The 12,233-nt window shown below is 29.9% G+C and overlaps 1 protein-coding gene across 1 annotated transcript; it reads left to right on the plus strand.

Moving 5' to 3' along the window:
- Positions 1 to 5,175: 5,175 nt before the first annotated feature.
- LOC101514650 (homeobox-leucine zipper protein ROC3) lies at positions 5,176 to 11,971 on the plus strand. Its single transcript, XM_004512429.4, has 12 exons — positions 5,176 to 5,374; positions 5,640 to 5,854; positions 5,934 to 6,106; positions 6,325 to 6,442; positions 7,677 to 7,868; positions 8,628 to 9,104; positions 9,224 to 9,325; positions 9,743 to 9,955; positions 10,037 to 10,205; positions 10,286 to 10,554; positions 10,632 to 10,727; positions 10,889 to 11,971. Exons 2-12 carry the CDS (start codon positions 5,717 to 5,719, stop codon positions 11,372 to 11,374), a joined length of 2,433 nt encoding a protein of 810 aa, XP_004512486.1. The 5' UTR covers positions 5,176 to 5,374; positions 5,640 to 5,716; the 3' UTR covers positions 11,375 to 11,971.
- Positions 11,972 to 12,233: the final 262 nt, after the last annotated feature.

A 12,233-nucleotide genomic window follows, 5' to 3' on the forward strand; every position in this document is an offset into this window, starting at 1 on the left:
TTACGAGCTTATTCTGATGCTGATTGGGCTGGTGATACCACTGATCGTAAATCCACCACAGGGTTTTGTATCTTTCTTGGAGACTCTCTTATTTCTTGGAAGAGTAAGAAACAAGACATTGTCTCTCGCTCTTCTACAGAAGCTGAGTATCGTGTTATGGCATCCACTACCGCTGAAATAATTTGGTTGCGTTGGCTTTTGTCTGATATGGGTATCTCTCTTGCTGAGCCAACTCCGATGCACTGTGATAACAAGAGTGCTATTCAAATTGCTCACAACTCGGTCTTTCATGAACGCAACAAACACATTGAGATTGATTGTCATTTTACTCGTCATCATCTTCAGCATGGAACTATTACTCTACCATTTGTCTCTTCTTCTTTACAGATTGCTGATTTGTTCACAAAGATGCATTCCATTAAAAGTTTCCGTTTTTTAGTTGACAAACTCTCGATGCTCCATGTTAATGCATCGTGAGTTTGAGGGGAGATATTAGATAATATTATTATATATTAGTAGTAAGGGTATTTTAGATATTTTATATTTTCCTCTATATATACTCATTGTAACCCTATTAACTTTAGTTTTGGTTTATTATATGATATGAAACCCTAGAGTGGTTGTTTTCTCTTCTTTCTCTTTCTTCCTCTTTTCATTGTTAACAAATCTAAACCAAACAAACATCATGCTAAGACAATAAATCAGATAACGTCACACCAATACAACTAACAAAACGTCGCCCTCTAACAATAAAATAATAGATAAAACACAAAAGAAAAACTAAATCTACGTGAAAATCACTTAATTAAATAAAATATGTGAAAACAATGTTTTAGGGGGAATTTTGGGCAAAATGGTCTTAAATCATTCTTATTGGATGAATGAAGAAGAAAGTATTTGGTTCTTAAGTATGAGTTTAACAGAAATATTGTTAGGTTTTATCTCATGTTCTCAAATTTGAATCTTGTAGGAGTTAATTATAGTGGTATTTACCGTATTTTTAAAAATCAAATTAAAAAATATATACTTGTAAGGTAGGAGGCAACTAATTTTTTTTAAAAAAATATAAGAATAATTTAACAAAATTGATAATTTATATGTTTTATTTATACATTTTTTAACATGTATGAATCAGCCAAATGAGCCACTAGTTGTGAAACGAAAGAAACATATTTTTTTAATACTTTATTTGACTCTAATAAGTGCTTTATTTTTAATATCTATTTTTCTCACATTAGTTGTTTCTTTAAATTAACCATGAAGTTTTGATTATCTTTTTTTTTTTCATTATTTTACATTTATTTATTGTATAATGTAACACGCCAAAAAATTGTATATTCCATTTATTCTTATTTATACTAATAATTCTATTATAAATATTTTATTGTCGTAATTCATATATTTATACAAATCTCTTAAATCTTATTAAATAAAAAAATGATTGTTAGTTAATCAAGTGAAGTTTAGTTTAGAAAGTTCATATTAATGTGTTTTTTTATAGTTGGAGAATAAATTAGAAATAAACCCAATAAAAATCTCAAATTCAACTTCTAGTAGCCCATTTTGTAGTCAAAATAAAATTTGTCATTTGTAAGGATTTGGAGGGGCGTAATTAACAATTCCCATCACACTCTCATTTACTAATTAAAACTCAATTGTTAAATAATAATAATAAATAAATAATGAAAGAAAGAAAGAGGGAGGGATGACAGAACCATAACATATCAAGGAAAATGAAGAGAGAAAAAAAAAGATGAAAGAAGGGAAAAGAGGAAAGAAGAAGAGAGGAGAAAAAAAAAAAGAGAGAATACACTAACTCCATTGCATGTCCTTCTCAAGCTCCCTCATTTCATCATCTCATCATAGAAACACCCTCGCACCTATATTAGAGTAAAAGAGGACAAAGAGGTAGAGTGAAATGAGAAATTATGAGAAAGAACAAAAGGAAAGTTAAGGTTTCAATATAGGAGAATAAGTTTATAATTTCTTGCATGTTGAGAAGGAAGATGGAAACGTGAAGAGGAGTTAAAGTTTCACATGTAGAAGAAGGAATTAGAATCAAACTTTGGATGTCTCAAATCTCTTCTTAAGGTAACATAGAAAACTCTCTTAAAACCTCTCTTAGGTGTGCTTAAAGATTATGTTTTCCATGTTTGGGTATTGAGATAATCTTATTTAATTTTGTATCATTGATTATTAATAATGCATGTTAGGTGTTTGTATTAATTACTATAAAGAGTTGTTGTTTTATTATTGTTGTTGAGTGTTGTGGTGAGATGATGACTTTTTAGTATTGATAATTACTTGATTTTATGCTGAATTTTGAATGTATTTTACTTAGTTGATCATATTAACTTGAAAATATAAAGTTTGAAGTGAAAATAGTATGGTGTTGTCTTCGAACCCGTATAGGTATATCTTTGGTATTTTGTTGATAACTTTCTCCATAGATAGTTTTTTGAGCTGATTTCTATCCCATTAGAAAATAGACTTAATCACCTACGAAATAGGCACTGATGTCACCAATTTTCATTTAGAATTGGTAGAGAAAATTGAGTTACAAGTTGGAAAATAATCTATTGCTATATTTTGGAAAATAATCTAGCTTGAATGAACCCTAGATTTCATCTATTGCAATAGACGGAGAGTTCATCTAGGGTTAATAATCTATTGCTATATTTTGGAAAATAATCTATTCCGAAATCTAGGGTTCATTCTAGCTAGATGAACTCTCCGTCTATATACGACGGAAGCGAGGGTAAGTGGGGCACCACTTACGGACTTAATTATGTCCAATCTTACCAAAAGAGGTTATTTAAGTAGAGGACATTGGGTGAAACCAATGTAGTCTTTATGACTTACTTGATATATTGAGTTTAAATCATTAGATTACTCATGTCTAGTGGCTTAAAGTGTTTGAAATATTTGAGGTTAGAGGTAGAAGAGGTATTTGAATATAGCTTATGAATAAATAGTATTATATTAATTTGAAGTATAGTTTACCGAGAGGATTTTTCATGCTTAGCACACCGGCATGACTGGGAAACATCAATAATTGTTTTTATTAAATCTATGTTACTGAGTTTTGTGTTCACTATGTTGAGGGTATTGTTTTCTAGGTAACAGGTAAACATTGAAAGTCTGAGGAGTATCTGGATTTGCTCACCAGTCATTCAATGTCATGAGTCAGAATCAGATCACGTCTTAAGTCTAGATTAGAGTCATAGTTTAATTAAGTTTCACTTGAAGTTGATTTAAATTTGTAAGTATTTAGATATTTATGAATTAAAAATTTCAGTTTCATTTGCATTGTGTGTATTTTTGTTTCATTCATGTTAAAAAATTAGGCGTTACATATATAATTTTATTTAATTACTCCATTAATTATAACTAATAAAAATAATTTAGTAAATGAATCTTGATCTGACACCTTTGAAGACGACCGAAGATAATTACTAGTGATAATGAATGGTGGTGGACGATTGTCCAGCTCCTAAAAAATGCATCTATAAGCTCTCTTACGCCCAAATCACTGAAAGTTATAGAAAATATGAGGTAAGAAAAGAATGTGTACCTTAGTTATGAAAATGATATTAATTATATAGTAAGTTCTTTGAAGAGGAGTAATCGTCAACAAAGTTAGATGATTACAATTTATCAAATGAAAATACATGTTTGATGTTGATGAGACAAAGATATGTGATCCCTGAGGCGTGCTATGCATTAGGTTGGCTAAGGCTGCAATGCGAGCATAAGGTCTAAAACAAAATTTTATTTATTTATTGAAAAAACAAATGAATCTTAAAATCAACATAATTAATTATTTTTAAAAAAATTTGTATACAACTGAAATAAAACATTATCAATAAGAAAAAATGATCAACGAAAATTAAGTCCGTCATATAAGACTAGATTTCTCGGTGTAAAACTTGAATTCGAATATTTATAAAAAGAAATGTACATTTAACATGTGATACATCTTAAGCATGATCACACATGAAATAAGAAGAAAAAAAAAAAGAGTAGATGATGTGTGGTCCCGTATTTGAAATTGACGCCCTTGGATCGGATTTGGATCACAGCGGTTTCAGTGTCAAAAGTCAATAAATACAAGTCTCTGATCCATTCTCCTTTCCACCATCTGATGCCGTGCAAACGCGTTGATTACAATAAATTAACGGTTGCGATCTATTTGACCCTTCCCTACTCATCATCACTTCTCAATCTTTTTCTTCAATGCTTCTATTCTATTCCAAGTCAATATTTATTTCCTTCGCTCTCCCTTCCAACGTGAAAGAAAATCTTGCTATCACCCTCAACTAAGCGCGTGTCGCTAAACACTGAAACCCCTACCTACTCGCTAAAGAGAGCGTGAGAGTGGGGAATACATACAAAGTAAAAAGGTTTGACTTCTAATAAAGGAGTGTGGGAAACGCATAAAAACACCAATCAAAATATGTCACGTGTAACCAAACGGCCGGCGAAGTAAATTAGGTGGCGCTCATCGGTTTTCTGTCGACCCGCATTTACCATTCACGGTAAATTATTAAATTCACCCATTTATTACAATACTACACTATTCCTTTTTTTTTTTCAATATAATTTTCATTTTCAAAATTTTAATATAAAATAAAATATTATTTCACAAATATAATACATTTTTATTTTAGTAAACGACATATATCTTAAAATGTATTAAATTTATGTAATTTTAATTTTCAATTATTTTTTATTTTTATGAAACAAATTTTTATGAATAACATATTTTTGATATTTTTTTTTTTTGCGTGGTCAACAAGTTTAGTTGTATTTAACTAATTTATTTTAATAATTATATAAATTTAAATATACTACTCATTTATAATCAAGAATAGACTAGTATTAACAATTCTCATAAATGGACATTGAGATATAATGACTTAAAGTTGTATACATACACTATAAACTTTAGGATAAAATTATAATAAAGTAATTAATTAATGTGAAATTGGAAAAATAAAATAACACTTATTTTTAAATATTTGTAGTTGCTAAAACAACACTAATTAGAAAATGAAAAGTCATAGATAAAAATACTATTAATAAACTAGTATCTATTTTTTTTACTAATATAGATAAAAATTATAATATAAGCATATAAAATAGATGGAGTTAGTAGTAAACTGTCAGAAATGAATGGCACAAATTTAATTATATGAGAGTGTAACATAACAATGAAACAAAGTAGGATAAGGTAAAAGAAGGGACCCTTTCATCACTTTGTCTCAGTGTGTGGTGTGTTTTGTGTATATGAACAAAGATCTTCCAAAACCAAAATCAAAACCCTCCCTTCATTTTCAAAACCACATTCACAACCCTCCTCATGGTCTTTCTGGTATACTCTCCAAAACTTAAAAACAATTTTTTATTTATTTATTTATTTTTCACTTTGGTTTTGTTTTTTTCTTAAAAGTTAAAAAATATCTGAAAGATTCTAGTATACTACACTGTCTTAGATTTTGGTTCTTTGGTTGTCTGAGAATCTTTGTTGAAAATGAGAATGTTTTTCTTTTTGTTTTGTTTCTATAATGTTTGATTTTATAAAAAAATTGTTTGGATTCTGATACAGGAAAGTTTTTATTTTGGAATGTTAACTTCAGGTTTGGTTCAACTGAAGTAACTTATAACTCTCACTCTCAAAACCACATAAAGAAGAAAAAAAACAAAAAAAGAAAAAATGTATGGTGATTGTCAAGTTATGTCAACAATGGGAGGGAATGTAGTTGTAAACTCAGACACACTCTTCTCTTCTCCGATCCAAAACCCTAACTTCAACTTCATGCAAACAATGCCTTTTCAACCTTTTCCTTCAATGGTAATATATATATACTTATATGTTTATTTCATTGTGTTTTTTGAGTGTTATATATAAATAATGTGAATGTTTTGAACAGAAAGAAGAAGATGGAATGTTGAGAGGGAAAGAAGAGATAATGGAAAGTGGTTCAGGTAGTGAACAAGTTGAAGATAAGTCAGGGAATGAACAAGAGAGTAATGTTGAACAACAACCTTCAAAGAAAAAACGTTATCATAGACACACTGCTCGTCAGATCCAAGAAATGGAAGCGTATAATATTAATCTCTATCTCTATATATATTTTTTAGCTAGATCTCAATTAAACAATCTCATTATTTTAATTCTTGTACAAAAATATGATTTTAAATTGTGGTTGAAGTCGCATGCCGTTGTAGAGACATAAAAAACTTTGATATATATTTTGACGTTGTTTTTAAAAACTTTGGAATTTTTGTGTTTATTTATTTGCATGTGTAAAAAATGTGCAGTTTGTTCAAGGAATGTCCACACCCAGATGATAAACAAAGATTGAAACTAAGCCATGATTTAGGGTTGAAACCACGTCAAGTTAAATTTTGGTTTCAGAATCGCCGAACTCAAATGAAGGTACGCAAAAACTTTAGTTTAAATTTTATTAATAAAAATTATTACTACAACAAAGTTTTTTATTTTTTTATTTTATTTTTATGGTTGTTATTTTTTTCTAACGTTTGACGAAATAAATGAGAGGAAATAAAATAAAATAAATAAAACCCTAAAAACTGTAGAAATAAATTGGAGAGGTATTTATTAATTTGAAAGTTTCACGTTTCCCAATGTAAACGCGTTTTATTTTTATTTTGGGTTTATGCATTAAAATCCATTGAGCTATGAAGAAACATATACTATTATTACAACTAGGAAGTGAAAACATAAGATAACATAACACTATGAATATAACTAGACTAGAAAAAAGAGTGTTGATTTACTTATGGTGTTATTGGTTTGTCTATCATACAGTCTGTATTCCATTAATGTATGCATTTAACCTTACCTGTCACATGTGGTCTCCAAACGGTACTCATATTTATTGCTATATATCATTACTAGGGTTACCTTTCAATTCAAAGACTCTTCCTTTCTTCATTAATTTTTTCAAAACTATTTTTTTATTCTTAGTATACGAGTAAATATACAGTTGACTTAATTAATTACTCATACTCAATCTGCTTTCAAATACTTCATTCCATTCCAAATATAAACAAAAATCTATTTCATTCAAATTTTGGGTTACTTGATTAAAATATAAATAAAATTTTATTAGTTGATTCTTTTATATTTAAAGTTATTATTTTTAAAATACTTTTTAATTAATTTATATTTTATTATTATGGAACAGTTTTACTACTTTTCAAAAAATTAAATAAAATTAACTAATTTTCTTTAAAAATGGAAAGTACTTTCTCTCCTCTTTAATATAAGAGCTTTTTTTGAAATTTTTGTAGGTGTTTTATATATGAAAAAGAGTTTTTTTATTTTAGCATTTAAAGTGATTTTTATTTTCATAAATATGAATTTCGAGGAGTAATTGTTCTTTATCAGAGATTCAAGAATATTGCATGTAAAGTTTTATACCAAAAATCAAATGATTGCATAACTCTTTTTTGAGTTTCTTTATTTTACAAATAATATAATTTTGTAGATTAAAATGTCAATGTAAAATAATTTTATATTAATAATGTATATATATTTTTTTTGTCAAGATATCCTTTAGTCTTAAAAAGTTGTACATTTTTTATTGTTAATTTTGGGAAATATTGTTTTTGATTAAATAATTTTGGGAGATATTATATTATTATAGGCACAACAAGATCGTTCAGATAATGTGATACTTAGAGCAGAGAATGAGAGTTTAAAGAATGAGAATTATCGGCTACAATCGGCACTACGTAATATTATTTGTCCTAACTGTGGTGGTCCATGTATCATGGGTGCTGATCTCGGCTTGGATGATCATCAACTTCGACTTGAAAATGCTCGCTTAAGAGAAGAGGTATATATATTTTATACTTTCATTCAATCATAATCATTATATTATTAAAAAATTTGACTTCATCTATAATTATTTCTAATGTTATACATATAAGTTACTGTGATTTGTCAATATTGTAAATTTATTTACACTTATAGTCTATATGACAAAAAATTTCAAAGAAAATGCTAGTTAGTATAAACAATTTTAATATGAAATGAAAATTTTGTTATACTACTTAAAAAAAGTTGATTTTTTATTTTTTTTTTATTTCATGTATTGGCAATTTACAACTCAAAATGAAACATGGACCGGTCCATGATTGTCATTGGATCGACCAGGACTATATTGTGGGCCAAGTCCAAATATTTGACCAGGACCACACATTTCGTCAAAGGAGTGACCACTAATTGGGTTTTGTATTGAAATTTCAGCACTGTTTAAGCTTTTCCTTATTAGTTCTATTATTATGTTATTTTAGAAGGATTTCGCTTCAACATTTCATTATAGAAAAATAAAATAAGTAATCTTAACTATCAATGAATAAATGATAGTGAGTTATATTGCATATACATAACAATTTTGTTTTTGACTTGTACATAACAAATTATTATAATTCTAGACAAGGCATTCTCCTAAGACTTTAAAATAAAATTGCTCTAAGTTTTTACTAGATAAAAAAAGTTAATATATTATTTTTAAAATTAAATAAAATTTTATCTAAATTAATATTGTCTCCAATAAATATTAAATCAATTAGAATATTTAATATTTTTGCAGTTAGAACGTGTATGTTGTATAACATCAAGATATTCTGGTCGACAAATCCAAACAATGGCACCACCACCATCTCTAATGCCACCATCGTTGGATTTAGACATGAACATTTACCCAACAAGACACTTCAATGATCAAATTCCACCTTGTTCACAAATGATTCCTGTCCCTATGTTACATTCTGAACCATCACATTTTCAAGAGGGTGGTCTTTTATTAATGGAAGATGAAAAATCACTTGCTATGGAGCTTGCAGCTTCTTCAATGACTGAGCTTGTTAAAATGTGTCAGACAAATGAACCACTTTGGATTAGGAACAGTGAGAGTGAAAGAGAAGTGCTTAATTTTGAAGAGCATGCAAGGCTTTTTCAATGGCCTTTGAAACTTGAACATAGAAGTGAATTGAGGACTGAAGCTACACGTGATGCTGCTGTTGTTATTATGAATAGTGTTACTCTTGTTGATGCTTTTCTTGATGCTGTAAGTTTTTTAGTTTGTTGAATGTTTTAAATATTATTTTAGTGCGTTATAATTGCAGAGACTAAAATCATATTTTCATTTATTTCTCATAAATTTATGAGTTTGTTTGTGTATTTTAGCAAAAATGGATGGAGTTGTTTCCAACAATTGTTGCTAGAGCAAGAACTGTTCAAATTTTAGCTTCTGGTGCTTCTGGACATGCAAGCGGAACTCTTCAGCTGGTAGGTGTTAAATTATAGCTACCATTTAGAGTTTCGTATATGCTTCAGAGAAATTGTTGTGCTGATATTTATTGATTTCAATTGCTACTTGTCTTATAGTACTAATAGTACTAATATTACACATATCAGTATCAGACATCAACACGACACTGACATGTGTAATTACATAACATTTTTATTTTTGTCAAACTATTACCAATGTTTATCAGTGTTATGTGTGTTGTCTGTGTTTGTGTATGGTATAGTTTCTAATTTCATCTGTGAAGATTTTGGTCTTAACAAAATTGGTCTTCCTAGGTGTTATATAGTGAAATAAACTTGTATTATTGTTCAAAACTCATTCCATTTTGCTTTGAAGAAATTACTACTTGAATATTGAATGGAACAGTAGTAATATACTGCATATTTTGTTAACAGATGTATGCAGAATTCCAAGTTCTTTCTCCATTGGTGTCCACTCGAGAGATTCATTTTCTTCGGTATTGTCAGCAAAATGCTGAAGAAGGAACCTGGGCCATTGTTGATTTTCCTGTTGATAGCTTTCATCAAAATTTTCACAATTCTTATCCTAGATACTGCAGAAGGTCCTCTGGCTGTGTCATTCAAGATATGCCAAATGGCTATTCAAGGGTAACTTAGTCATTTATATGATAGACGTGTCTAGTGTTCAACATGTGTCAGTATCTGACCCCAACACATTTATGTATGTAGGTAACATGGGTTGAGCATGCAAAAGTAGTAGAGAAACCAGTCCATCAAATATTCAGTAACTATGTGTATAGTGGAATGGCATTTGGTGCTCAACGTTGGTTAGGAGTTTTGCAGAGACAATGTGAAAGGGTTGCAAGCCTCATGGCTAGAAACATATCAGATCTTGGAGGTTTAAAAATATAAATTTCTCTAATTTCGTCGCTAAGTATTAAAAAAATGTGACATTTGATATTTAATTTTGAATTACAGTGATACCTTCTCCCGAAGCTCGAAAGAATTTGATGAAACTAGCTCATAGGATGATCAAAACTTTTAGTCTTAATATGACAACTTGTGGTGGTCAATCATGGACTGCTATCTCCGATTTACCAGAAGACACTGTTAGAATCACAACTCGGAAAATCACCGAGCCAGGCCAACCTAATGGCGTTATTCTCGCTGCAGTTTCAACCACTTGGCTTCCTTATTCTCATACTAAGATCTTTGATTTCCTTAGAGACGAACGCCATCGTTCACAGGTATCATCTTTGAATTTGAATTGCAGTCAAATGTAGTCAACGCAACTTCATTGATTTATTCATTTTACTTTTTGCAGATGGATGCTCTTTCTAATGGAAACTCATTAAATGAAGTGGCTCATATTGCAAATGGTTCACATCCAGGAAACTGCATTTCCCTTCTTCGCATAAATGTAACATCATTTTCTAACTAAAATTACGTAGTCAATGAAAACAACGAACTAGTGTAACTAACTAATTCACCAGAATAACTAACTGATGTAACCAACTAACTAACTAATACAACGAACTATTATAACTAACTTTTTACATTTAATATGTTTTACACATGCAGGTAGCAAGTAACTCATCTCAGAATGTAGAACTAATGCTGCAAGAGAGTTGCACAGATCAATCTGGAAGTTTAGTAGTCTACACCACAATTGATGTCGATTCGATCCAACTAGCCATGAGCGGCGAGGATCCTTCTTGCATTGCACTTCTTCCACAAGGGTTTATGATAGTGCCAATGGTTTCATCAAATATTGATACATTATCATGCCTTGGAAATTCATCTGATCAAGGTGTCACGGGAACACCATCGTCTACTACTACTACTACTACTACCGCTAACTCAGGTTGTCTTCTTATCATGGGAATGCAAGTTCTTGCAAGCACAATTCCTTCTGCAAAGCTTAACCTTTCAAGTGTGACAGCAATTAACAATCATCTCTGCAACACCCTGCATCAAATTGAAAGTGCTCTTTGTGGAAACAATAATAACAATTGCTTTGTTGGTTCTTGCAATGAACCAACTACTAGTGCTGCACCCCCCAAGTAGTTAACACATGGTCCAAGTCACCAAAATTGTTCCTTTCTCTCTTTTGGATTTATGGGTTTGTGGTTATTGTTAGTGTAGGTCTAGAAGTACAATGTCCTAGAAAAATGATAAGAAAAAGTTGAATTAGCGACGGAAATTACTGACGAAAAATATAAAGTCTATCTCGTTGTCACTGAAACTAGTGATGAGTGAACTAGAGATATATTTTATTATTTTTCGTCTCAAATTTCCATCGCTAATTTGATGTTTTTCTAACATTGAGAAAATGGATTTAGGTAATTGACTAGACTAGTTAAGGAAGGAGCAAAGGGTATGATTTATGAGTGTTTAAAATAAAATTGATTTGAGTGGAGATTAAGTAAGGGGGGGGTGTGTTAGAAATTTGAAGTTGTTTAGACATAATTGAAGTGTGTTTTGAATGGTATTGGTGTGTGTGAGGAGGGTAGAGGGACTGAGGGAGTCAAGAGCGCACCAGATAGTACCCTTAGCCTTAGGGCGGTGTGGTTCGGGTATTGACTCCTGCTTCTATGTTAGCCTCTATTGTTCATTTCAATTCCAATGTTTATCATATTTTAATTCAAATTATCTTTTATCTCATTTTATTTTTAAGATCTTTTTTAATTTGAAAGTTTGTCTGTGCAATCTTATTTTAAGTCACTTTGATGGAATTACTTTGACACATTATACATTCTATAATATCTAGTATCAAATTTGAACTTATCATGCAACAGTCGTATTGTATGGGCCTATAAATCTACTATTTCTTAAGACTAGTAAACATATTTTCTTCCTCCTTATTTAGCTTCATTCCTAGGTTGCATTTTTCTGTTAAAATAAAAATGTATAATTAACATTACAT

Source organism: Cicer arietinum, chromosome 8 (genome assembly GCF_000331145.2).
Source record: "Cicer arietinum cultivar CDC Frontier isolate Library 1 chromosome 8, Cicar.CDCFrontier_v2.0, whole genome shotgun sequence".
Classification (NCBI taxonomy): domain Eukaryota; kingdom Viridiplantae; phylum Streptophyta; class Magnoliopsida; order Fabales; family Fabaceae; genus Cicer; species Cicer arietinum.